Source organism: Marmota marmota, unplaced genomic scaffold (assembly GCF_001458135.2).
Source record: "Marmota marmota marmota unplaced genomic scaffold, marMar, whole genome shotgun sequence".
NCBI lineage: Eukaryota > Metazoa > Chordata > Mammalia > Rodentia > Sciuridae > Marmota > Marmota marmota.
In genome coordinates this window covers 1,962,260-1,990,190 of record NW_026000000.1, presented here as the reverse complement: position 1 = coordinate 1,990,190, position 27,931 = coordinate 1,962,260, and the positions used below count along the sequence as shown (strand labels likewise).

The 27,931-nt window shown below is 31.2% G+C and overlaps 1 protein-coding gene across 12 annotated transcripts in view; it reads right to left on the bottom strand.

Annotated features, from left to right (window-relative positions):
• Positions 1 to 859: 859 nt before the first annotated feature.
• Positions 860 to 27,931, bottom strand: part of Pcdh15 (protocadherin related 15) — a 1,628,869-nt gene continuing 1,601,797 nt past the window's right edge. For 5 of the 12 annotated variants that reach the window (XM_048807407.1, XM_048807408.1, XM_048807406.1 and 2 more), the window contains 7 exons: positions 26,009 to 26,017; positions 24,802 to 24,954; positions 15,501 to 15,519; positions 13,918 to 13,956; positions 9,515 to 9,585; positions 8,553 to 8,661; positions 860 to 5,328 (listed from right to left, as the gene is read on the bottom strand). In XM_048807407.1, the coding sequence (XP_048663364.1) occupies positions 4,777 to 5,328; positions 8,553 to 8,661; positions 9,515 to 9,585; positions 13,918 to 13,956; positions 15,501 to 15,519; positions 24,802 to 24,954; positions 26,009 to 26,017 (952 nt within the window). In that variant the 3' untranslated portion in view covers positions 860 to 4,776. Of the gene's footprint in view, positions 5,329 to 6,660; positions 7,598 to 8,548; positions 8,662 to 9,514; positions 9,586 to 13,917; positions 13,957 to 15,500; positions 15,520 to 24,801; positions 24,955 to 26,008; positions 26,018 to 27,931 lie in introns of those variants that run through there. The other 7 variants (XM_048807409.1, XM_048807412.1, XM_048807415.1 and 4 more) reach the window with 6 other exon arrangements.

The following is a 27,931-nucleotide window of genomic DNA, read 5'->3' as shown; positions in this document are numbered from 1 at the left end:
GGAGGAGGAGGAGGAGGAGGAGGAAAGGGGAAGGGAAGTGGGGAAGGGGGAAAAGGGGGAGGAGAGGGAGGAGAGGGAGGAGGAGAAAAAAACTATAGATTCCTTTTATTTCTCTTTAAAGGCATATACCTTTATTAGTCCCATAGAATAAAAATGATACTTCCTTATAATTTAAATTATCTACTATGTGAATTGGTTAATGAAATCTACTTTAGCCATTTAGGTAAAATATAAAAATGCGGGCAAATCTGTGAAAGACAATTCATGGTAAATTTATAACCTTTTCTTTTTATATACCATCAAAGAGCCAGCAAATACAAGCTTAGATTAAATATCTGTTTTATTTCTTTGCCTTGGAGATGTCTATATTGCCATTTTCCAATGAGATGAATGTTAAAATGGTTGACACAATAGGACATATTATAAAATGGTAGGGTGAGAACTCATTCACTCTATTTAATAAAATGTTTTTGTTAAATTTATTCAAGGAGGTGTGCTGGCATTGGAAATACATGGATAAATAAAATTCTGTTCTACAATAGGTAGAACAAAAGGGTAAAGTGGCAAAAATTCTCTATGTTTAAAATGGTTTAAGATTATTTATTTTAAAAGACAATTGAAATTGTTGTATCATTAGCAGTATTGGGAAGATAGAGCTGCATGTATCCAGGAAAGGGAGCTCACATTTAAGGCATATATATATATATATATATATCTTCATCAGCTTCTTAATACAGTTATGTTCTCATTTAGCATTTCTGTGAACATAATTGACTGAATGTATGCAGTGTTTACTTGATTATAAAATGTTTCTATGAATAAATAGGGTGTTAGAAAGCACATTCTCACTCTTTCTAGAACTTGGTGGCTTAAGTACATGAGTGAAATGGAAAAAGAATAGAATAGTTAGGAGCTTTAAAATATACTTCTAAACATCACAAGGTAAGAATATACAGAGAAGGGTTTTCTTTTTATTGTGAAACTGAAATACAAAACAATGGTTACTGATTTTATCCATCTGACACAATAATGAGGAATCATTTTTTTTTCAAATGCAAATTTATTTTTGAAACATTGTGTAATGTATTTTAACTTAAACTTTCTAATCCATATTCTTTATGTAATAACATAATATTTGTTAAGGAAGAACCGGTGTTTAGATAAAGAAATTGAGGAAGCAGTGGGTAGGCTAATAATTTTTCAAACTATAGACAATGTTCAATTCTTTCATACATGTGCTTAACTTACCATAAACTTAAAATAGTTTATAATGAAAAAAAGTACCAATCCAAAACGAAAGATTGTGATTATAAAGATCAAGGCCAATTAATGAAAAAACACAATTAAAAGGTAAAACAAATTCACATATCATTTGAAAATAGGGAGAAACTATCAATAAAAAATAGAGGTCCTCAATACTATTTTGAACCTATCCCTCAGCCTTATCGCTGTGTTATTTGCAGGCACCTATAGGCATCTGCCCTGAGAATAGATTATTAGCACTTTCTGCCTATTTTACTAGTTAATTGAAGTGGTATATAAGACCCACTTATGGTATAAAGTGCAGACGGTGAATGAAGAAGAACAAGAGAAAAAGCAAGAATTATGAAATAACAGAAAAAAAGTATCTTCCTTCAAGAATCAATCGTCAATTATTTCTGACTCTACAATACATAAATGTTATTAACAGTTCCTTAATAGTAACTACCATGACCATCTGGAAGAACCTACTTATGGTAAGTAACATGTTTTAACATCCCTGTTACAATTTGGTTTAATAACATGAGCAACATATAGCATAAAATTCAAGGCAAACTTTTTTTATGTATTCAACAAAGATGCTTTTGGCCAACCTATAGTTGCAATTCTATGACAGCTGTCAGGGATATTAATTAATAGAAAAGATAAGTCTAGAAACAAAGATCAACAAATATGATTTGATGGTTATTGTGTGACAAATGACTGTGTCACCTTGATCAGATATACTCCTTCTTCCTCACCTGTCCTTTAATGCCCATAAGACCTCCTGAATCAATGGTTTTAGCAATATTGTTTTTATATCAGTCTACTCTCATCAGTGATGATCTACTATTTCTTTTGCATTATTGAAAGCTGGGCTGATTAAAACTAAAATGAATTCCTATGCCCTTCTAGGAAAAATAACCATAAATTTCCTTATAAATATTTACATAGAAAGGTCATTTATATGAAGTATTCTTAAGATTAAACATACTTGATAATTTCCCCTGTGTTCCACAATTTTAATCCTGAGTCAAGGATTTATAAAATAGTGAGAGTTTTATCAAAGTAACTATTCAAATGGTTCAGATTTATTTAGTTAGTATTTATTTCACTGCCCTCCATCCTTTCCCCAAAATATAATGACCAAATATTTTATTTGGTTGATCTGTGTAAATACTGCTTATCTTTGCACTGTCTCCAGTAAGGTATAGATTAACTTCATGATCAATTTTACTAAAACAATCATTTCAAAAGTTCTGAAATATTTATGATTAAATAGCTTATAATATTTGCCTATTTCCTTGTTAAAAAGTATGCCAGAAAATACAATGGCATCTCATCTGTCAGGATATTAGTCTTCTGCCAACATCATATTTCCAGAACAATGTCCAGATTCCAACAGTGATCAAAGAACTCTTCTGAGAATCACACAGCTTTTGCCCAAATCTACATACCTTATTCCTATATCAGACTTAATAAATTTTTAAATAACAGTAAACAAGAATAAAACACAAACTCTCCCACCAGTATATTAGAAATTGCAACTAGAAGAAAATTTTTGAGAAAGGCATAGCAACAAGTTAAATTTTATAGCCAAAATTTGAAGGAAAAAATATGTAAAGCTATATGGAGAGAATATTTGGAATACTGGTTGAGATGACATTGGAACAGAAAACAAAAAATACTAAGTTATATTAAGTGATCTGATTGGGCTCATAGGGAGACAAGATATGCTTAATCTAACTTCTACATAAACTATTTTATAGTAAAAACAATTGTTTTGGTGATTGAACAAGTAAGCCCTGGAGTTCAATATTACAGATCATTGGTTCACAAAATTCAATGTGCATTCAAATCACCTTAGGATCTTGTGAAAATGTGGATTCTTGTTTGAGAGGCCTGGGGTGGGGGCATGATTCTATATTTCTAACAAGCTTCTATTAATGTTTATAGTTTTTTTAACAAGGGTGTAAAAATGCATTGATTTCCAATTAAATTAGATAAATGAGATGTTACGGTATTTGTCTTCAAATACTTTTGAAAATCTGAAATGAAAGCATACTAGTAATATATGTTGGCACATTTATGTAATACACTTTGGAAATAAGGAAATTGTATTTTAATGTGTGAAATATGTAAGAGGGGTATAAATAATAATGCATTATTCAATCCTTCAACCATATACTAAGCATGCATGAAGTAATGTAAATGAAATCTGTGCAAAATTTGAGGTGAGCTATATCTCTATCATACTAAGTCATAGTCAATAGAATTCTGAATTCTCTTAAACTATATTATTTCATCTTTCTACATCTGGAGGGTATGCAACACACAAGGCAAGTTTTTCTAAAAGAATCATTTATTGTAGTTTCTATTAATGGTAAAACTCTGTGCTTTGTTCAGTGGTGAAAAATTAACAACTGTTCTTTGATTAAAAAAAAAATGCCCAGGCAATCATTTTCTGGCTCTGAACTACAGGCACATAAATATGTGCATCAAAATAGTCTATAAATAAACCAGAGCTGGGAGAAGTTAAATATAATAATGCATTTGAAGTTATGGATTTATAGCCTTTGTAGGCATTTCACATATTATATAAATTTGTGACTCTGCCAAATTCTTTTCTGCTGGGTTCATAAAATATTCATGTCCAGTGACATTAATGTGAGACTTTTCTGGCCTTACCATGACTTCCACACTGAAATTGTGGTTCTAGCTGCAATATTGCCTATTTGACCTTTGCCACTTCTCAGTAAGCTTTTACTGAGGGTGAGAGACTGTTTTGTTGCTCCAATTATTTAATTTCCAGTAGCTAAACCAAATGATCTACAAAGTATAATATGGATAATGTATTTTTAGGGGGAACCAAGTAAAATTGTAAATTAAAATTTTTTAAAAAGATATGACCTGAAGTGTTCCGTGTTTCTTCAAAGGTGTATATGTGTGTGTGTCTGTGTGTGTGTGTTAAAATCTGTAAAATTTTAAAATGGATAATAAGAAAAGTAAACTCATGATTCAGAATAATTTACAGGTGATTTTCACCTTTACTACTTTCATTTTTAAAAAAAAAACGGGATAATATAGACAACAATTGTACAAACCTGTTACCTATAAAAATCCTCTTAATATTTTCCCCATTTGCCTATAGAAAATAAAATTGTATGTACTGAAAAATGTGTTGTGAAGTTAGAAATGAAGCACAATTTGTGTTAATTAACAAAATATGAATGATTACTTAGTAAATTATGTGTTTATTAAAATGAAAAATAATTCAAAATCCAACAAAATAGCTAAATGTTTAAATGATGTGTTTTTAGTGAATCGATTCTGTCCAAAAAGATTTTCTGGGAAAAACAATTAATTGATACAAATGTGAGTGCAAATCTGTCTGTTTTTTTAAATTTTAAAGCATATTGTTCAAAGTTTTAGCTTGTGTGCATGATATAAATCCCATACATTGTTTTCTCAGTGACAATAAAAAGCACAGTTCATTAAAAACTGAAGTAAAAATTAAAATAACTTTTAAAAAATCAGTCACAGTTTTGTCATTGGTATATGGAGGTTGTTCCAGGGACCCATCCAAAGCTCTTCATCATCTGACTGTGTGTGGTCACTATGGAATTCCAAAGTCTCCTTGATGTTCTTATTGTCAACCATGGACTCCTGTTCCACTGTGCTTTTCAGCCTGTTCCCCAATGACTTTGCTGCTGTACTGTCAGTTACCACAGGGCAAGGGGCAAAGGTAACCAACGTTGGTCTTTTGTTCATTTTCTCAGTAGAAAATGGCCCCCTTGACAATGTGTTCAGAGGTACACTCTCCTCATGTGTCACTGCCAACTTCTCTAATTTCTTAAAGTGCCTCCCCTGACGGACAGGGGAGGTAACTTTCAAGTTATCAGTGAGGCAGGCACGGCGGGTTCTCACCACAGAACCATTCTGTGCAATATATACATTGCCATTGATATTACTGTGGATCTTAGCATTGTGAAGACGGTTTCTCTGACATTCCGGAGCACTGTCTTCTCCAGTTGAACTAGTTTCATATTCTCGATCAACAACTAACTTGATCATTCTCTTTCTTGCCCACTGACAAAATAAAAGGAAAAAAAAGTGTTAGTCATTATCAAAGGAGTGAAAGAGACAAAGAACACAATGCCTGTGAAATTTTAAAAAGTGTTATGTAGAAAGTTATCAAATGTAAATAAGTCAAGAGGGGTACAAGGAAGCAACTCTTTATTCACGTCAGTTTAGTTTCACAAATTCTTGATTGGCTTCACAACATGATATATTTGAATAAAGTGTTGCTGAACTAGGAAGCAGACATTCCAGGAAACACATGCTCTTAGATCAAATTACTATTCTACATGGAAAGAAAACTATATTATTTATATTTAACTTAGGAACTAATCCATTGTTTTGTAGTTGCCTTACTATTCAGGAAAGTTAAATTGGAAGCATTGAACAGCAGTAGATTATTCAATTCATGTTAAAGTTTCTATTCCCCATATTTGAAAAATGGTTTTTAAATCCAAAGTTGCTTATTTATGCAATGCCTGCTAATTTATTCAATGCCATTAGCCAAAATTTTGTATGTTTAATGCATTCATTCACTTGAAATGTCCTGATTTTCTGGGTCATTCCATTCAGATGTTTGTTAACTTAGAAAATATATTCCCAGATTGCATAATTTATTTAGTATTAGTACACAAATTATTCAATAGTACATAAAACTGAAAGCCAATTATTCTAAACTTTCCTTTGGCAAGCAACGGAAACACAATGGAAATTTTCACCAATTATTTGTCTCTTTCCAATTAACATTAGAAAGGGCAGAGGGCAAAGGTTGAACTGTTCTATATTATTTTCTCAAAGAAGCCTTATTACATTTTTGGACTGGGTGAACTATCAATGCTTGGCACTGAGTCAGTCTATTTCAAAATTATTATGTTTACTTGCTCAGATAAAAAAATATTATGACTCCTACAATATGGTTTTAAACAATCCAGTTCAGAATAATGATGTTAACATTCGATTTTTCACATTTTATCTTATTTAACTTCTAGCATTTGAAAGTGGCAGCTACAAACCATCTCTCCATGTAGCTATTTGATCCATTCCAACAGATTATGTATCAATCTATTCTTATCTATATATAAAATTCATTCCAACAGAGAGATGTCACTGATAATACATAATGCCATATTGCATAATAAAAATCCTGCTGAAAAAATAGTAAGCATTGACTAGCTAATTACATGTGTTCCTATTTACTAGTATAGGAAATATTAGTGGGTTTTAATCTAATATAGTCTAACATACCAATTTCTTTGGATATCATGTATCGCTTTTCTGGCAAGCTTCTGATCTTAAGTCAGATCAAAATCATGGTCAATTAACTGCCCTTAAAGAGTCATTTCAGAGAACACACAGAAGGCACTGCACGCAAGAGCACTCATCACTGCAAAAGTCCCACCTACTGTTCTCTCTTCTAAAGGGCTGTGTTGTAACCTTCAGAGTTTGCTCCTGGAGACTTCCTTTGGTTTGCCTTTTTGCTTCTGTCATAGGCTGGCACCTGAAAGCCCCAGGGACCTCCGGACTGACTTTCGCTACTACTACTACTACTACTACTACTGCCTAATTCTGATTCCTCTTCACTTTCTATGCCTCCTTCCACAGAAGCTGATTCTGCACTGCCCTCCTCAGGGACATCCTGAGTGTCAAGGTCTGCAGATTCTTCCACAGGGGCCAGGTCACTTTCTCCTCCTAGGTGTTCCTCCTCCTCTTCTACAGTGGGTTCTTCTTGCTCTTTGGGTGGCTCCTCTCTTCTACCTTTGACTTCCTTGACTTCCTCCACGACAGGCTTCCTTCTTGCAAGCACAATGTTTCTTCTAGCTTTTTCTCCTTCTGACTCTGTGGATTCGGATTCTTCTGATTCTTCAGTGGAACTCTCCTCCTCCTCAGAGGGCGTCTCAGACTCAGATTCTTCTTCTGTGGTCTCGGATTCACTGAACTCAGATTCTTCTTCACTGTACTCAGTATAATCGCTGGAGGATTCCTCCTCTGATTCTACGGTGCTTTCTGTTGCTTCATCTTGGTCTAGAGTTAGTTTCAGATAATCTTTATCCTCTTCCTCCATGCGTCTTTGCCACTCTTCACCCTCAAGGTCAATGACGCCTCTTTTATCAGCTAGTCCTCTAACTTTCTTAAAGATCATGGGGAATATCCTGGCCCTCTTCCATGTTGTGTATGTGGGCTCCGCTGCAGGTGGCTTTTCAATAGTTACTACCACTTCCTCCTCCTCCTCACTAGGCTCTCTAATTTCAACTTTTGGTTTTGTAATTTTCTTTGGCTTTTCCTGAAAATTGTGAGAATGCAATTGAAGTGTCAGTGTGAGGATAGCTATGGTATGATCTTGTTCCATGTCATGTATAAAGTAGTAGGAAAGAATATGCTGGGTGATAACTGTATAAACTGTTTTACTTTTGGCTGTCTAGGAAAATCTAGTGATATATCATTTTTTTTTAATTCAAAGGTTTTTTTTTTGTTGTTGTTTGTTTGTTTGTTTTGCATTTAGATCAAGAAAGAAATAGCCACTACCTCTTTCCTTTCTATCTCTAGATTTTGGCAATAGCTTCTTGTGTTTCCCTTTAGCTAAAGTCTACAAAGAATCTTTTAAAATCATAAAAATACATTAGTTTATCTGAAAGTTTACATAAAAATTGGCTATTTTCTTAAATTTTGAACAGGTTAGGCCTACTGTGCCATTCATTTGTTATTATTGAGGGGGACCTCTGCCAAATTAATAGTGTAGGCAAAGAATTTGATAAAATTGGTTCATACTAGTTTAGGCATGATTACATAATTTCCTCAGATATGTAGGTAGAAATAATTTATCCTTCTCCAATGATTGAAAGATGGAGACCATTTTTCATGATTTTTAGATATGCTAGACAGTGTAGGAACAAAAGTAGACATTTTATTGTATGTTTTTAAACATATTTGATTTTGTATTATATATTTGATTATATATTATGTTCATGGAGCAATATTTACAATTTTAGGAAACAAAATTATTGTAGCTTTTTCCAGATATTAACAGTTTATGGAAGGAAACAGATTAAACTATTAAAATTAATTCCCTCCATAGATAAAGTAATAAAATGACCAGCAATGTTAAATTTCTGTGGAAAACAAGTGGTAAATGAATAGTGTTTTTTAAAGGTGGAAATAGTCTCCATACTGGTAGTCAAATAGAATTTAAAATGTTGTTCTTCAATATCATCCCACATAATGGAATTATAGTAACTTACCTCTTCCTCCTCATATTCCTCCTCAGCTTCACCAACCACCTCACCATATTCCTCCTGTCCAGCAGGTGGTAACAATCGACGTCGACTTCCATATTGAGGCATTTCATACCTGTAAAAGAAACTAAAAACCTTAAGTACTTTTTTCCTGCGGTATATGTAGAATCTACCATGAATGATCTCTGTTTTCTTCTTTTTCTTCACCATTCAGTCTACAGATATTATATAGCATCTATTAGGCTCCTTTTAAATTAGCTACAAAACCATAGGGTAAGAACTACTACCTGATGACCAAAGATTTTTGCCATAATGGTACCCTGGAATAACAATAAAGAGAGTTGAGTTATTTTAGATATAAGTTTTGAGAGAATAGAATGAGAAAAAAAGGCATAATGCTTCTTAATGAAGTGAATAATGTAGGACACAAAATATGTTCCTTCTGAAAGTATAATAGCTGATTCAGAACGTGAAGTCTACATATGTATACTGAAGGTTTTTTCAAACATGGTTGACAATGGAGATACATTCTTCTGTTGCATTCCTTTAAGCAGTGAAGTGTACATGTGGAGAAATAACATTTGAAATACTTGTTATTGGATCCTTAAGTATGTTTTCCACCTTCTAATCATTTTTGAGCAAAACTTTACCTAGACTGGTTTAAAAAATGTTAAGCATGTCACATAAAGATAAGGTGAATTTAGGAATTGAGCAAATATGTTTGATTTTATTTCACATTTAAATAAATATGAGTAATTTTAATACATTTCTAAAATTACAATATATGCCAAATAGAAAAATGCTTAAAATTTGATTGAAATTAAAGGTAGATACATTACTCATTTTCAAACATAAAACTAATGAAATGACTTTGAAATAATAAATGCTAGCAAAGAAATCAATAAATGGCTTCCTATTATTTATAAATACTATATAAGATTCTGAATAAAAAAAATCTGAAGATGTACCCATGCTCATAACTGTAATAATCTTGTCCATATTCCTGGCCAGGATCAATTCCAGACTCCATGGATAACTCCTATTGTTCAAAAAGAGAAATTGCATTTGAAAACAAATTCTTATCACAGTTCAGCTCGAAATAAGATTTCCACACCTAGAATTTGACGATTCTGAAAATACACCTGCCAAAATAACTATAATTAAAAGTGTTATTTAAACATGTTCCCTTTTTGTTTGTTTTCTGGCCACAAGTACTCCCCAAAAAAATAATAAGATTGTATAATTAGACTTTACTTAAAGGAAAAGGAAGTAACTTTTCCTAATTAAAAATCTCTTAAAATTTTCAAATGAGTATTTTCACTTATTCCTGAATGACTTTTAAAATTACAAATAGTTAAACTTAACTGTACCTTCAATTACATTATTAACAGCCTTTGGAATTGACAAAAATTATAACATATATGTAGCATGTTTTCATCTTTCCACCAATGGTTTTCCACTATTCTCCCATATATTTAAACTCTTTATCTAAAATTTTTTGATAATAATAATTTATACACTAATAAGAATCTGAGTTACTGTGTGATGTCTCCCAAGGATGTTGACATTTCAAGGCACTTAATGCTACTTCTGGATTTAAGACTTTAAAAAAAAAATGTTTTACTTTGAGACAGGGTCTTGCTAAGTTGCCCAAGTAGGCCTCACTTTGCCCTTCTCTTGTCTCAGCTTCCTGAATGGGAAGCTAGAATTGCAGGTATGCATTATTACACTGGCGAAGGCCTTATTTAAAGGAAGGGATCCTGTCAACATTTCTACTTCTAAACTCCAGATTATACTGATTTTTTTCAACTATGTTCTTATAGAAATATTTTTTTCCTGAGGAATATATATTAGAATAATTTTCAACAACAATTAAATGATAAATGTAACTTCCTTATATTTGCCTTTTTAATTCTGTTTTGACATGTTAAGCAATGACTAACCAAATTAAATTTGCAATAGAATAAGAGGACGAAAAAGCATAGCTATCTACAGGAAAATGGGTTGATATTTACTTAAGATTATACGCTATTCCTAAGAATTAATTTCCTTAATACAAGTGTACTAATGAGATAGGAAAAATTGCCCTTCTCTGATGCCACAAATACATCACTTAGGAAGTGTGGAAATTGATACCCTGCATGATAAGTATAGATAATGACTTTTAGTTTTGCTAAGATTTGCCAAGCTCATTTAAAAATATTGAATTATTTGCCATCAACCCTTAGAGAATGCCACCGAAAATATGGGTTTTTGTTTTCTCTTGAAAAGCAGAAAGAGGGCAGCACAAATACCATGGTTCTACATGTCAAAGATCTAGATGGTAGTATGATAACTTCCAGCAAGCATATTCTCTTTTGGTTACTACATCATACCCAACCGTATTATTCAACCGCACTATTCTACTATACCCATTATCATCTTAAATTTGCCACCTGCCTTTGTTTTGCATCTAATAAACTGCATTCTCTGATTCCTATAGTTATTTAAAGTTTGTGACTGTTCTGCTCTACTAATATGCTACATAACAACTTTACAGATCACAAATACTTTGAACCAAATGCAGAGATATTCAATCATGATGTTAAAACTAGATTAGTTTGCCCATAAAAATTACAGAAATTACAAATAATAATAATAAGCAATACTATGTGCTGGGAGGAACATGGGATAACTGGGACCTTTATACAATTCTAGAGAGATGATAAATTGGTAAAACCCTTGGGAAAATGTTTGTCAATAATAGTAAAATATATGTATCTATTTTTCAAATAAATTCAATTTATAATTATATACCCAAGAGTATTATGTACACTTGTGCACCAAAATGCATTATTCATGACAGCAAAAAATCAGAACCAATGCAAAAGTCCATGAGCTAAATACACCACAATACAGGTGAATCTCTCAAACAGAATGATCAGCAAAAGAGGTCACATGCACATAAAACATACTGTATTATTCAACTTGTATGTTCAAAAACAGACTAATGTGTGTGCTACAAGCCAGTTGAGTGATTAGGAGAAGGGAAATCAGTATCTGGATGTCAACATAAAGGAGCTTCTGGAGAGCTGTTAAAATGTGTTTGGGCATTCTTAATATGTAACCATATGAAAGGATTTGCACTTCTTTGTAGCTACAGGATTTATTTCAACAACAATAGCAACAAAAAATAAGAAGCAGGAAATGGGATTGGATTAAGAAATAACAGTAAGAAATTAAAACAAAGTAATAGTGTAGATTTAAGTTGTTCAAACTAAAAAAAAAAATTGAAAAAAGATAATGGTAACACAATGGTAAATTTACATTTTTGAGTCATCTAACAATGTAATACTTTCATTCTTTTAAAATGCAATAAGACTCAGAATCAATACATTTATACTTCTTGACCAATGTGTCTTTAATGTAATATACATAGATTAAGACTTTCAAGTGGTTTTAAAGTGGAATTTTAATAAATTTTGATAATAATATATGGACATGTTCTTTTTTCCTAGAGAGACAGTAAGGCTCAGCTCTTCCTAACTACATTATATATCCAGCATCAATTACTTTGAAAATGTAATAAAGCAGAGACAAGACTGGCATAAGAGCCCAAGAAACTCAGCAAGAGAGTCTTGACTCAGTCAGTCACTCTGCAGTGACTTTGCTGGAAAAAGAGGATAGAAATTAACAGAAAAGAGTGACTTGAACTATGCCTTTTGAATGCTTATACAGCTCATGAATGAAGAGCAGAGAAACATCACTTCAAAAAAAGAAATAGAGAGCTGTGCGCTGTGGTGCATACTATCAACATCAGTGAGTCAGAAGGCTGAGGTAGGAGGATCCCAAGTACAAGCATAGACTGAGCAACTTAGCAAGACCCCGTCTCAAAATAAAAATTACAAAATACTAAAGATGTAGTACATGTAACAGCATTATCATGCCACTGGGTTTAATCCCTAGTACTGCAAAAACAAAAAGAAGGGGGGGGGGAAGCGAAGGGAAAGAGACAGAGAGAGGAAAAGAGAGGAAATAAAGAAACTGGGGAAGGACCTAGTGACTGGTAAGACCCCTGAATTGACCTAAAAATACAATGGAATGCTCCTCCTCTTTATGTACCATGCAGTCTCTTTTAGCATCTCTTTAGTTAGGAAATACTGAATTTTAGAAAATCATGCAAAATAATGTACTAAAAATGATTTTATGGGTAGATCAAACATTTAATTTTATTTTAAAAATTAATTTTTGTTGCTGATTAGAGAATATAAAGTTTATTTGGATCTTATTATTATAAACATCTATGTAAGCCAAAAGAACTATTGTAACTATCATTTATTGAATTTCATCCTGCTACATTCCAGTTGCTTAACTAGAATATCAATATATTGGACATTACTACCAACATTTTTTAGAATATGAAATTGATGTTCAGGAGGATGCATATCTTGCAGGGGTTTTACAGTTAATAATTGGTGTTTAATCTTTAACCTTGAGTTTTCTGATTCTATATTCTGGGAATTCTTCTCTTCATGTAAATTTTTGTTAAAAATCTTTAAAACCTGGATATCCCTGCCACCCAATCTCCAGATTATGATGACTAAATTCTAAGCAAGAAATGCCTCTCTTTAGAAAAGGTAGGATTCTGTTCTAAAGGAAAAGGACTAAAATGTTTATAAATGTAGCTTATAAAAAACTAAATTTATCACAAAGAAAAGTATTTTAAACTAGCACTACATTATTTTTAATTTTGGCAATATATAGACATGTTATTATACATAAATAATATGAATTTATTATATAAACTTGAAAATTTTTTTCACATTTCAGAAAAAAAAATATCACAGACACTGTGCAATACACATGTGCCCAAAGACAGTATTTTGAATCAGGACAGATGTCAGCATTCTTTCTTTAGATTTTGCCTAATTTAGGTCTGACTTCAAGCATGGATCTATTGAATCTCTATATACTTAGGTAACTACTGATCAGATTCATGAATTGCTTCATTCAATGATGGCTTATTTTTAATTTTTTTTAGTTTTTTTTATAGACCTTTATTTATTTATATGTGGTGCTGACATTCAAACCCAGTGCCTCACACATGCCAGGCAAGTACACTACCACTGAGCCCCAGCCCCAGCCAGATGGCTTATTTTTAATACAATATTATTTGCCTAATTTCTAGAGAATGATATTACACATATGGAATTTGAGTTATCAAATATGTTTAGCATTTCTCTGGAAATGTAGCTTTTCTCTCTCTTGTAAAATTATACCATACTGGCAGCCACCCACTCTGTCTACATGTAAGATGAACATAAAAGTACTAAAGACACATAAATATATTGTGAAGGTTTAGTAAGGTTGAAAAGAAAATGAAAATTGATACCTCTGGTTTAAGAAGAGAAGGCCTCAGCAGTTGTTGTTGCTGCCAAAGGAAATTAAAAAAAAAGATTTAGAAAATAATTCAGATGGGAAAAGTAGGTTATGGTTGAGAAGAGAGGGGGAAAAAAAGGCGACAGCTTAAAACTGGTTACTTTGGGATTATGATTCATTATTTATGTGACAGCTATCAAAAACATTAAACAATATTTTGGCTAATTCTCTATATTGGAACACTAAGTAATAAAGGATTCATTTGTTTAATTTCATAATTGTTTTAATTAACACCAAATTTAATAACCATAACAAAAAAAATCTAGAAAGATTTTTTAAGTTTCATAGCAAAAAGAACTGTTTATGCTTCTAAGAGCACTTTAAGCATGATATAATTATTTTTAACAAGTTTATATTTGTTTTAAATTGTCCCTCTTTTTTTCTCTCCAGTCATATTAAATATAATCAGATTCATTGGTAAGAACAATAGAACACAGATAATGATACAGTTGTAGTGTATTTGAGATCATATTCAAGACATGGTACCCATTCCTTCTACTTTTTATCAAAAGTCAATGGCGTTTTTTTATAAAGTCTTTTGTGAATAGGGAATCATTCACAAATAGTTAGTTTCATGATAATTTAGATATTAACAGGATGAGACTAAGACATAAAGTTTAAATTTAGGATTATCAACTCTTAGGGGCTTAATAATTATATGACACATCTTAAAGACAACACTGGAAAGGTGGATAGAAGATTCTGGGAGATAATTCCATGAATGAAATATCTGTTGGACATGCACAATAAAGTAAATATTTAATTGAAGATTGGACATCTTATAATACAATTGTTAGTGAGTTAGTCTAGTTATGGTACTCATTTAAAGGTGAGGGAAGTTTTAGTTTGAGATGCTACAGTCATGCCTGAAACCTGATATTCATATAGGCATTCAACTTGATTTCTACATAATCTAGGATTTGCGCATCCTAAAATATAAGACATTTAGATCATATACTTATTTCTCTTGACTAAGAAGCTATATGTTAAATTTAACTAGGGTCTCAATAACTTCATTGTTTACATTAATTATAGTATAGTGAGCCAAATGCTATTGAAAAGTGCCAGGTATGTTCTCTGTAGACTGAGTCATAGTAATGCAGTAGAAAACTTAAATGTACTAATAATCAGAATTTAAAATAAATAAGTCAAACTCCATTCCAATATAGTGATAAGAAAAAGTTTTAGATTGGTGTAAGACCAAATATTAAGCAATCCCATAATTTCTAAATTAGATTATAATATTAGAAAGATGAATTTAAGGGAGCATGACAGTACTGAGTAACTGTAATTCAGGACAAATAAATGTATCCTTGAAAATGTAAGCAATTGATCTTTGTTTATCCATTGAATCATAGTCTTATAACCTCAAAGAAGAGAAGCAACATATATAAAAGAAAAGAAGTAGAAAAGTTTATTTGCATGCTTTGGTTGAATTGAAGAAGAATAATCTTGCTTCAGAACAATGTATATTAGTACTGCCTATTACACAAATAATCTCCCAGGAATCTTGATATAACACCATAAATCCCTTACCTCTGGTGCATAACCTCTCCTGAAAGGCAGAAATAAAGAAAAAAGAATTAAACACCCAGATTTTCAGATTAAATTATAGATAAGGGTCATTTAAAAGAATCTGAGTAAAATAGTTAACTTTTACTAAACACTGTCTAAGTGGGAAATATATTTTGTGACATGAACAAGAAAGGAAGACCAAAGTTTCATGCCTGAATTACTAAAAGCAGTTATCACCCCAGGCCCTCATTTTGTATGTACAACAGAACATACAAAAACTATTTTATCTAAATAGTGTATAGCAACACACATTTTTGACTCCATTGGGATCAATTTGGATAATAATAATCCAATGTATCTCTGTCCTATATGAGCCTTGATCTATATAAAAAATATTCAGTGGAGAAAGATATGTTTTTTATATATGAAGAATGTAGTGGGCACAAGATGAAAAATTATCTCCATCACTAGAATTTCATCTTCCAAATGATGGCAAGATATATATATATATTTTTTTTTGCATATGTCAACTTGGTTGTAAGAATAATAAATTCAAGATATTAACTAAATTTTAAGGGTCAATTACATCATTAGAAGTAAAGTCAAAACATTATATATAATAGCCAAATATTCACTATTGCATAAATCTTAATAAAGGTCATGGACCACAAACTGGTGTAGTATTTGACCATACTTGAGAAAGAAAAAAGGGCACAGTATATTCAATGTGAATGTAAGTAATTATAAGAAATTTATATTTATTATGAATTGAATGATTAACCTAAAGTATTAAATTGATGCTGTTGATCATGCTATATGAAATTAACATACTACTATAGTGAAGATTTATTAAGAAGTCCAACCAAACAACCTTTGTAAAATATTTCTTAAAAACTCCAAGGTCGTCATCAGATAAGTCTATTTATCTGAAAGCATCTTAAGTTTTTAACATACTGTTTGCTGAAACTGTTGGTGATAAAGTTAATTTAATATATTATAAATACTACTTTTTAAAAGAGTTCTATAGTAAATTTTATAGAGTGCCTATATGTTTCTGCTAATATTTGTGGGAATGATCATCCTTCTAATGCTTTTAAAAATTTAGACATTTTCAACTTCCTTTCAATTTCTTTTAGAGAAAAATTAGAGAAAACTCATAGTCTGGTTTTAATAATGATAAATGAGCCATGTGCAGCACACAAAAATACACAAACAAAACTAAACTTTATTTTCTACATATTTCAATTTCTATTCATTATCAATGTTTTCCATAAATAATAGATATAAAAAATACTGTTTTTATTAATCTTTTTGTTGCCTTTCAGGTAGTTATTTATATTGCTTGGTTTGGCTCAAAGGAAGAAATAAAAGTGTTACAAAATAGAGTTAATGTTTATAATTCCCTGTATGTTTTCAAACCATAACTATTGATAGTTATAAAATCAGTAATATAATATTGATGCATTTTAATTTAGCATATATTCAATGATATGTATTTTAAATAAGATATCTAATAGCTCCTTATGTGTTAATTGGATCTCAATAAATATAGTAGAAAAATGTTCCCTTTCTAGAGACTGGTTGTCAGGTTGTAGAAATTAGGTTATTGAGCTTGTATACTCAAATAATATTTATAGGTCTCATATTACGGAAGATATTTTAACTGACTTTTATGAGGAACTCAGAGAACTCCAAATACAATGTGTCAATGAAAAACTATTAAGTATAAAACAGAATGAATGTTTCATTTGAAAACTATAAAATATTTAAAAATTTAGATTACACAAATATTAAAATGTTATAGAAAAAGGCAATATAACAATTTAATAATGCTTAAGTACTTACACAAAAATATTATTTGAATTTGTTATAATATTTTGTTGGTTACTAGTTAGAAATTTCATTATCAAGGAATTCTAAGTTTCACAAAAAGTTGTATAAATTAGCTTAAAAATACACACACTCACATTAAATGCTCACACAATTGTGAAAAATACCTTGTCAGAGTCCGCCAACTAGCACAAGTTCTCATGCATATGACCAGCTGCCAACAAAAAACTCCAACTGAAGTTTTTCAGTGAAAGAGAGAAAAAAATCAGGTTCAAGAACCCCGAGCAAGAAATTACTCTTGTTTCGGATGAAAAGAATCTGAAGCAGATGAGCTAATGAAAATAATTAAACTTACAGATTTTTTAAAAAATATAACCTTGTTAATTAGTAATGCCAGATCAAATTCTCAAAGAAATGTCAGATAATATCAGGGCTGAACAAATCTTTAAGATGGCAAAATGCAGGCCCCTCAAACTATGTGAATATACTTAATCAATTAACTATCAAGCTTAACTTGAATGGAAGTTTCTGTTATTTCAAAGAAATAAGAGAATCTATGATAACAATCATAGATTATTTGCAATATTTCTGCTGTTTCTTGGAACATACATATAGAGCTAATTTGAAAATGTACCTTTCTCTGGGCAGACATATCTTTCAAAATATTAAAATTCCAGAGATAAAAAAAATAATTGTACTTCCATTCAAAAATAGGGATTTCCACTAAATGAAATTCATTCCACATGTTTTATGGGCAAAACAAAGCAATTATTGGATGGTCACATACTATACATTATATACACATATACAAACATGCATATATATCATTGTATATAATAATATGTATATGCATGTATAAATATGAAATTGGGCTAAAATACGCTCAGTGAAGAATTTAAGAAGATTTTCCTTAGTTTAACTAATGTTTTAGGAATTTAACAAGAATAGAGCTCTAAGATATTAACAACTATTTGAACTAAAGAAATTTATTTCCATAGTATAAATTTATTATCTTCTTGCTGAAAACAAGGAGAAAAAGGCCTAGATAAAACTGGTGATAGTTCACCAAATATAATACCTCTTGATTTTGTATTTAAATTTAATATTATTTCATTTATTAAACTGGACATAAATATTTTCTTTGAAGGAGAATCTTTAAAATTATAATTAAAGAGATGATATAATAATGTGACAGAGCAAAATTAAATAGCACTTTAAACACTTGTGGGAACAATGAAATGTCTTACAAAAGTCAGCATCTCAAGATTTATTTGCATTATAAAGAAGAGAAGGGAATGCACAATGAGAAATAAATAAGACAGCAATTGAAAAAAGTAAAAGATTTATCAAATTTATGCGCATACTAGTAAGACAAAAGCAAGCCAGAGTAAAGGATGTTGTTAAAAGAAAACAGATGACTACATATTATAGCACCTGGGGTTTATTTTGAAACACCTAAGCCTGTCATCCCCTACATTTCTAAGTACATAGCATATTACTTTGGAAGTATTTCTTCCTACCAAATACATAGGCTTCAAGAGAACAAAACAAAAAAAAGAAAAACAGAATATATGTTATGACTTTTAGCATATTTTTAATAGGCTATCTTTTCCTGGAACATTCATGTGAAACAATGATCAAAAAGTAAAATGAAAGCATCAACATAATAAACAATCCTTTTTGTGAGGTTGGGTATCTAACTTTCATGCCCATATCTCCCCATCAAAAACAGATTAAAATTACTTACTTTTCAAATAAATGTAGGACAAATAATGCTACTTTGTAGTTAAGAAAATTAACGTAAATCTACTACATGAGTTAGTAGTGATGAAGTTAATAATCTTTTAAATTAAAACTATGGAAAAAAAACAGCATTGCATTGAGTTTGGGGTAAAACAGTAGAATCTTCTTTGATGGTCAAATTTGATGTTCAGCTTGAAGTTATGATCAACAAAAGATTCACAGTTAAAATAAGAAAATCAACATTACAGTGCAGTAGATTGACTGTGCGATTGTTTTTCAATTCCCTCCACAGTATTGTTTGCATTCTCCTGGTTTTGTTCAGATGTGATTCCCATATTTGTTATCTCTGAAGTGCAAGAAGTTTGAAGTTTTGAGATGTTTGTGGGTGGACGGTTCTTTTGTATTTGACTGTACATGTTAGCTATTGATTTTTCAAGTTCTGCTAAGTTTTTAATATGTTTGAGGATGCCTTTTGGTTCTTTTTGAGGGTCTGTCTTACACACTGATTTTGATGTGGATAGGTGCATTGTAGCAGCTTTGATTTCCTTGGCAGGAGTTATATATGTAGTGCATTTAATATCTGGTATACAAACACCCTCTGTGGATAGAGCTGAAGCTGAAGGAGGCTGTGGACATGGAAGAGGAGGAGGTGGTGGAGGTAGAGGAGGAAAGCGGGGTAGAGAAAAAGAAGCAGGGGGAGAAATAGTAGGAACAGAACGAGGAAGAGGTGGAAGAGGAGGAGGACTACAAGGAGGAGGAGGAGGAGGAGGAGGAAAGGAAAAAGAAAAGGGAGTTAGGACAAGAGAAGGAGCAGGAGGAGGAGGAGGAGGAAGAGGTGGAGGAGAAGGAGGGGAAGGAGACAAGACAGAGATGTTACATGGATGGGAAAGATTTTCAAAAACGTTCCTTTTGGTTTCAATATCCAACATACACGGGGGTGTTTGTCTCTTAAAGACTGAAGAATTTGAAACGCAAGACCTTGCAGGAGAAAGTTCCAAAGAGCATTCAGTAGGAGAAGTGATAACATCAGACTCTGATTTGAGTTCCACACTTCTTGAAATAGTTGGCAAAGTGGAGAAAGAGAGGTGAGACCAAGAAGAAGAAAATGATGAGTCTGAAGCTAGAGATTTCAATTGTTCTGTTTCTTTCATAGCCAGTGGTTCACCTAGCCTTATTTCTTCTCTCTCAGTCAGATATGCATCTTCTGTTGTAAACAATGGATTACTACTACCATTTTTGTTGGAGTAGGTTCCATTGCTTTTATTTTCAGCTTTTTTCCAGGTGTTCTGCCATTGCATCAGATCTATGGTTTCTGGTCTGTTTGGAACCTTCCGCATCAGTCTCCTAGGTAAGCTGACTGGCTGGTTCCACATCCTCTCAATCTTTTCTCTTGGGCCCCTCAGGGACTGACTCTTGACTTGTGTTTCCACTAAAAATGGGTCTTCAAAATCTGTTCTCAAGGAAATGTCTGAATGTGTTGATATTGGACCTATCTTTTCCTTATAAAGGGGGTTATAAGTACTTAAGCCGTCCTTATCGGATAGAAATGTGAATTTTCTTGTAGACTTCTGTTGGTTGTTTTTAAGTGATCCATCTACATGAGCTGGCTTGTGAGCCTCAATGGTATTGGAAGAAAAGGGCATCACAACTTGCTGATTTGTCCTGTCTTCTGAGAGTGAGTTATTTCCCCTGCTTTGTTGAAAATGGTAGAGAAGGAAAAGACTTGAAAGAAAAGAAGATAATGAAATGTAAGGAAACAATTTGTGACAGCTTTCATGAGAAAGATGTTTTTATGGTTCTCATTACTACTTCAAAATATAAAATGCCAAACAACACTAATTTACTGAAGCAAAACATTATTTTCAAATTCCTATTCTCAAAAAGATAAGGCAGTAAAATCTTGAGAGTTGGGAGTAGCATAAAAAAATTATTAAAAAAGATGTGTCAGTCTCTAGACTGCTTTTTTCCCCCCGCCCCAGTTAGTTTGATACAGCAAAGTATCCAAGTCTTCACATAACAGTTCACTCATGTATAAATCACAATGCTCCAAATTAAAGACAAGCAACTTGGCCTTTGATTCTGTATCCTTGGCCTTGCTTGAGGATGCTCAGAGCTGACAGTTATGCATAAAAGATCCTTGGCTGTATCTGAATCAGTATATCTCCACTATCCTTCATCTCGATAATTCTGGCCTAGAGCTAAAAGTACTCTGATCTGTGAGAAATTTTGCAAAAGAATACAGAAAGAGGTATTTTATTTTTCAGATTATGAGAATTAACAGTCCACAAACACAGAGGGAGACTTCTCACAAAATTCAAAATCACATTTGAATTTATGCTATACTCCTGAAGAGAGATGATCTTTCTGTTTAAATTTTAACTTAATTTTAAAACATTATAAATAATGCCAATTGGCCGAGGAGCTGCTGGTATTTCTTTCATTTAATTTTTAGAAAAAGACTTCCCTTATTGAGAATATTTACATTAAAATTATATGGCTTTAATATCGTTGAAGATTTGCTCCTCTGTAAATGGTGAATCATAAGTAGCTTTGAGATATAAACAAATTTGGAAAAGCCAAAGAACACAAATTAAGTGCCTCTATTGAAAGCTTGGGGAACCTTCCTCCAGAAAGTTTGGGTAATGGAGTTTAAATTTGTCTCTAATTAGGGTTTACTCTCCAGTGCAAACAGAATACCAAATTTATTTTAGTAATTGTTTAATATTTACATTCCATTAAAAATGGAAATAAAAGGGGGAATATTTTGAATAAGAACTAAATAGCCACATTGAAAAATCAAGGTAATAGTTTAGGCAATAAAATGATGTATAAAACTAAAGTTGTTAACATGTCATGTGGCAAAAATACACAAGTTCTAAAAAAGAAAGCTAAGTGATGGACCTAGAGTTTCAGTCCCATCTGAGTGATTCAGAAAGTGCTGACAGTTTGGAATAATCTGGCAGCCAACACTTTTGATCTTTTCTGATCTTGGAGAGACATTTTTAAAGTATGTCAAAATTCATTTAACTGCACATTACTTGGTCATTGATTTTGTGGACATCTGGTCTTGATTTGCTCTCTCTTGGACAAAATGATCTAAATAATGATATCACATAATTTATAATTTAAGGGAATCTATAAATATTTTTTGTATTCAATTAAAAACAAGGATAACTTGAAAGCCAGGGTTGTCACTGGGAATATTGGTTTTAAGCTCAGGCATTTCAAGACACCAAAAGTAAATTGGATGTGGAAGATAAAGTTTTCCTTTTAAAAGAAAATGATTCTGTGGTAAAAGATGAAGATCACTGTAGTTATAGTAAAATACCATTTAATATATTCTATCACATCTATTTTCTAATGCCCTTGTATTAGAATGATATTATTTACTTACTTATGCCTATGTATCCACAGGTGAGAAAGAGAAAACATGTGATAGAAAAAAGAAAGTTTTAACTATAGTTAATTTGAGATGATTATAAAAATACTAACAGGAATTTCTTTAAACATTTAATACTTATATTCAAGAAAAAAATTCATGAGTTCTTAAAGATTTTCTGTGTGTTTATTAAGAATGATATTTAATAATGTCCTAAATAAAATCACATGGTATTTATTTGGATGTTTTATCACAAAAAATATATCCAGCAATGTATCTACTATATATATATATATATATATAATTGATCTGTATGAAACATGAATAATTATTATCCTAAAATAGAAATTTTAAATGAGACTACAAATTGCTATGCCTTAACTCTAACAAATAGGTTAATGCACACTGATTTATAAAGAAGATACATTTTGTTTGGGAGAAATTGAAGTACCATGATGTACCATAGAAGTACCATGATGACTATTATAGAACAAATATTTAAACTGTGAAGTTATTGATTACTTATTGAAGACATTTACAAAATGAGTTGATATTTTTTATTTTTAAAAATGATTTCAAATAATTCACTTGGAGCCAGTTTATTTTATAGTACCCTATCGTTAGAATTCCTATTAAAGTTTTTGAATAGATAAGTTAAACATTTCCTGAAGAAAATTAAATACAAAGAACTTAAAATATTTTAACACATATAACTACAAAATATTTTACTAAATCTATTATAATTTTTCTAGTAAAAATAGTTCACAAATGTGGCTTCTTGGAAATCACCATTTTGAAACTACTTTGAATTCAGATGCCTGTCTTTGTTAAAATTCACACATACCATTCATTCTTATCATATAGAAACACACTTAACTTTACACGTACTGCTTTTTTTCTTTCTAAAGTTGTTGCTGGCAGTGGTGGTTAAAGAGATTGAAGAGAATCAAATCATATTGGCTCAATTCCTACATTCACCATTAGTTCAAAAAAGACCCTCATTTTCAACTTACGAAAAACAGTGAAAACATGTATTTGAAGCAAATATCCCATATTGTATTATTATTTTAGAGATAGAATGTCACATATTAAACACAATTTTAAATTTAGTTTTAGTCAAAATAGCATTAATAACAATTTTAACATTACTGAAACTAGACAGAATCTAGTATAAAATTATTAATATAGCAAACAAATAGTAATACCTCTGCTTAAACCATTTTTCTAATTAACAGGTGAATTTCATTATTTTTAAGGCTTGCTTTACTCCTACTAGTAAATGCTACAAATATAGAGATATGTTTCAGTCCCTCTACTTGACCAAATTCTAGTTAATAAAAGGGTTTCTGAATTTAATTTAGCTGTATGCAAAAATTTATAAATATGCTTGGTAGTTTTATAGAACGTTACAAAGAATTACTCTTGAATTTTAAAAATATAAACAAGTTAAACATAACCAAAAAAATCAGATTATATGAATAGAATCATTTGACAGATACAGCTTTTAGGTCTTTTAACACTAAGTTGTCTTTTTTAAAGATATGACTTAATACTGTTTGGAGATTCTAAATAGAATAGGAGAAATATTGAGCAACCATAGCAATCTGCCGTATTTCACCACACATTGTCAGATTTTCTGCCAAAGTTTTTGCAAAAAGGTGAGATGTGACTATTATGTGAAACTTTTAAGAAAAATTGTGCCAATATTACTTATAAAATCAATATTACTAAACAATGTTTGTTGCAAGATTAGGAAGTCCAGAATACTCTTGAATTTATGTTAATGTGGACTGGTGACCATTCTACAGTTACTCAATGAAATAAAAGTAAGAATAATATAATGAAAAATATTTTCTGTATGTAGTTGGACATTTAATACATGGATTCATTTCATGCAGATCTTAAGATCTTATATAATGGCACCAAATAGTGTCCTATAAAAGGCTATGATTTTAAACTATAGAATTTAGTTTCGATTACAAAATGGGGGTTTGGTTTTGATCCCAAATAAGGAATTACTGTTTTAGGATTGTTTAATTTTTCATCTCATGTGTAAAAACTTTTTCCCCAGATATTTTTAGGGGGTGATGTCTGTATGACCATGACAACTGAGAGAGTCCATATAATATTAGTACCCTAAGTATAAATTTATAATTGTTTTCTCAAGTGCTACTTTTCTCTTAGATTTTTTTTTCTTTTGCTATTACTTTTAAACTTTGGTTCTGAACTTTTTTTTTCCTGTTTATATATAAAAATGAAATAAACGGTCCAACAGACTGAAAATGCATTTCTTCATCTGGTTAGAATTACACACCACTTTATATCCAGCAAAACCCATTTACTTCTCAAAGTTTCTGAAAGGCTACTTACATTGCGCTGTCTCCAAGTTCTTCATAGAGATGTGCCCCTGGAGGTGGTGGGGGTGGCGGAGGCGCTGCCATTGGAGTGGGCGCTGGTGCTGCTGGCTTTGCCGCAGGTAGTGCAGACTGAATTCGTGCTGTCTTGGTGCATTCAGCTTGCCGTCTTGGGTAAAGTAAGATTGTTTTGTAAAATTCATTTTAGAAATCATATGCTTTTTAGCAAGCTATCTTAATAATGAAGTTCAGTTATCACAGGAGCCCACTTATAATATTTTACATAATTATTTGAACTCATAAAATGATACTGTGACAGAAGCATCCTCATAAATATCGCTGATCTATAATTGTCCCTCAGTTCTTTAAAATATTTGCTCCTTGAAGAAGGGGGAAAATTAATAGGAGTACTTGCAAGATAAATTAAGTAATAATTTTAAAGTTACAGCTAAGGGAAATAAGTTGTAGTATTGTATGATTGCATAGTAGGGTGACTATAGATAACACTAATGCAGTGTATATTTTGAAAAACTAGGGAAAAAAAGGATTTTTAATGTTTTTATTCAAAGAAACTATATATGTTTGAAAATACAGATAAGCTTACCCTGAATTCAACATTACACAATATATGTATATATAAAAAACAATAAATGGAACTCCATCAATATGTACAATTTTATATGTCCATTAAAATTTAAAAATAAATTTTATAAATGTATTGCATAATTAAAAGTTTAATGGATCTCTTCATTAAATGAGGCATACAAAAGATATTTTTTCCTTTATTTTTCATCTATTATGAGAAAAGTTATTTAAAAACTGTTTAAATACTTTTGACATTACTTCACAGAGTCTGTGAGGTGTGCACATACAGAAGGGAGATTTGGTTAGATGTTGTATTTTTTTTTTTATTCTTAGGAATACTTGTGATTCTTGTGTTAGAGATGGATTACTGTTTTTTTTATTATTATTATTATGGGCACATATTGCTAAACGGTACAAATGATTAGAACACTCTATTTCATATTTACTTCAGTTATATCCAATTCTAAAATCAGCTCAATTCCATATATATCAAACCAAAGAGTGCACAACTATTATAAATGGCAGTCAAATAATTAGTACATAGTTTTGAACAGGATGACCACTTGATCAACATGATATATGGTTTCTATTTTTCTATTACATAAAATCATGTGTAAAATATCCATAATTATACTTACACTTTAAACCTGTTTGGGAAAGCAATGAGTAAGAAAAAAGAGAAAACTATATTAGAGATATTGTGCTCATAATATTTTAACATATGATTTATTCTAAATCATGAATAATTTACTGGTTAAACTCATAGTGACTGTTAATGACATGGTAGGGAGACTAAGGATTTCAGTTCAAAAAATGAAAGTGGGGAACACTTCATTATTACTGTTACAGTTATAAAAGAGGCTAAAATATTCATTACAGGAAAATAAATAAATGAGCTAAATGGAATAGGAAAAACTGGATTAAAACACAGTGATGTGAATTTCAATTCTAACAGAAATGAAAAATTGAAGATGATCTGGTCTTTCTAATTGACTTGTTGGTTCACTCAGCTTGAAGAAAATTAAAGGAATGAAGTGAGTCTTACAGGAAGCACTGATTACACTCTTGGCCTTACTTTGAAGCTGAAGCTGAAATTGGAAGGTGGAACTGCAGAGTAACAAATTCATGACAATTTTCATCATTTTTGCTTTGTACTTTTTTATACCTAGCAAATTTCAAAGACACATCATAATATAAAAGAATAGCTAGCCATTTTTATCTTATTTACAGGCAAAATTTGAAGGTATAAACATTAGGTCTTTATATGTTAGAATTTTTCTTTGATATATCAGCAGAGCAAAACTCAGATTCTGTTAATCTACAAAAAAAGTAATAACTGAAATAATTGTGTACTAAAAAGAGAATTAAATAATCATCTATAAAACATTTAAGTATAAGCATCTTAATTTTTTAAATTTCAGACTGCTGATAATATCACATGAATGCTTTAGTTTTGATCGCTGTATTGCATGTCAAATATAAGAATTTTCTTATTAATTTTCTTTCCTATCAGGATATAAAATTGCTCCTTTGGGAAACAGATGGATGAAAAAGGATAACTAACAATACAGAATAAACTTGAAAATTAATATTGGATTAGTGTCTTAATAATCTAAAATAATTTTCCCAGTATCATTTGTTCATACCTTCAGATTTAGTATATTGATTGACATATTAAGGATACATTAAGCTCCAATATATCAACCTAAATATTATGTTGGCAACTTCACATTGTTTTTGTGATGAAAATATTCCTCTAATATCTTCATGTAGATCATGATTTTCCAACTTCAAGTTGAAATCACCTTACCATACTCAATTCAGAAGGAAGTTTTCAGTGTTTGAGAGTTGACTTTTTCAGTAAACATTTTATGTAATTAATAACAGCTCTACCACTATTTCTTACTACTTGTTACATCAAGTAATTTATATAATTCATGATGCCTGTTATTTATTTTCTCTTTGTAGCACCCTCAGAGTTACCTAACTTCTTGACCAGCTTTTTTCTATTTTTTTTTCAGTAGAGATATATTTGAAATGTGTATGCATCAATCACAAAGTTTCCAATACCTAATATCAAATCAAGGATATTGCTAGTGTGCCTTAACTATAGACATCTAAAATAGTAATAATTACTTGATTATTTTGAAGGGTCAAATAATTTTTTTTAAAGAGAGAGAGAGAGAGAGAAAAGAGAGAGAGAGAATTCTTTAATATTTATTTTTCAGCTTTCGGTGGACACAACATCTTTATTTTATTTTTTATGTGGTGCTGAGGATCTAACCCAGCGCCCCACGCATGCCAGGCAAGCGTGCTACCGCTTGAGCCACATCCCCAGCCCAGGTCAAATAATTTTTTAAGCACAGATACTATAAATGGAAGAGTTTGACTGTAGGAAATGGAAAACTAAGGCACTACTCAGTCAAAATATGTTACCAGCTATTATAAGACAGGTTAGATCAAGGCTACCTAGGAAGGAAGAAACCACATGGAGAATCACATGTGATATGCTATGATTTTATTAACACTATCATCATCTGCATGGAGGTAAATTTAGCCGT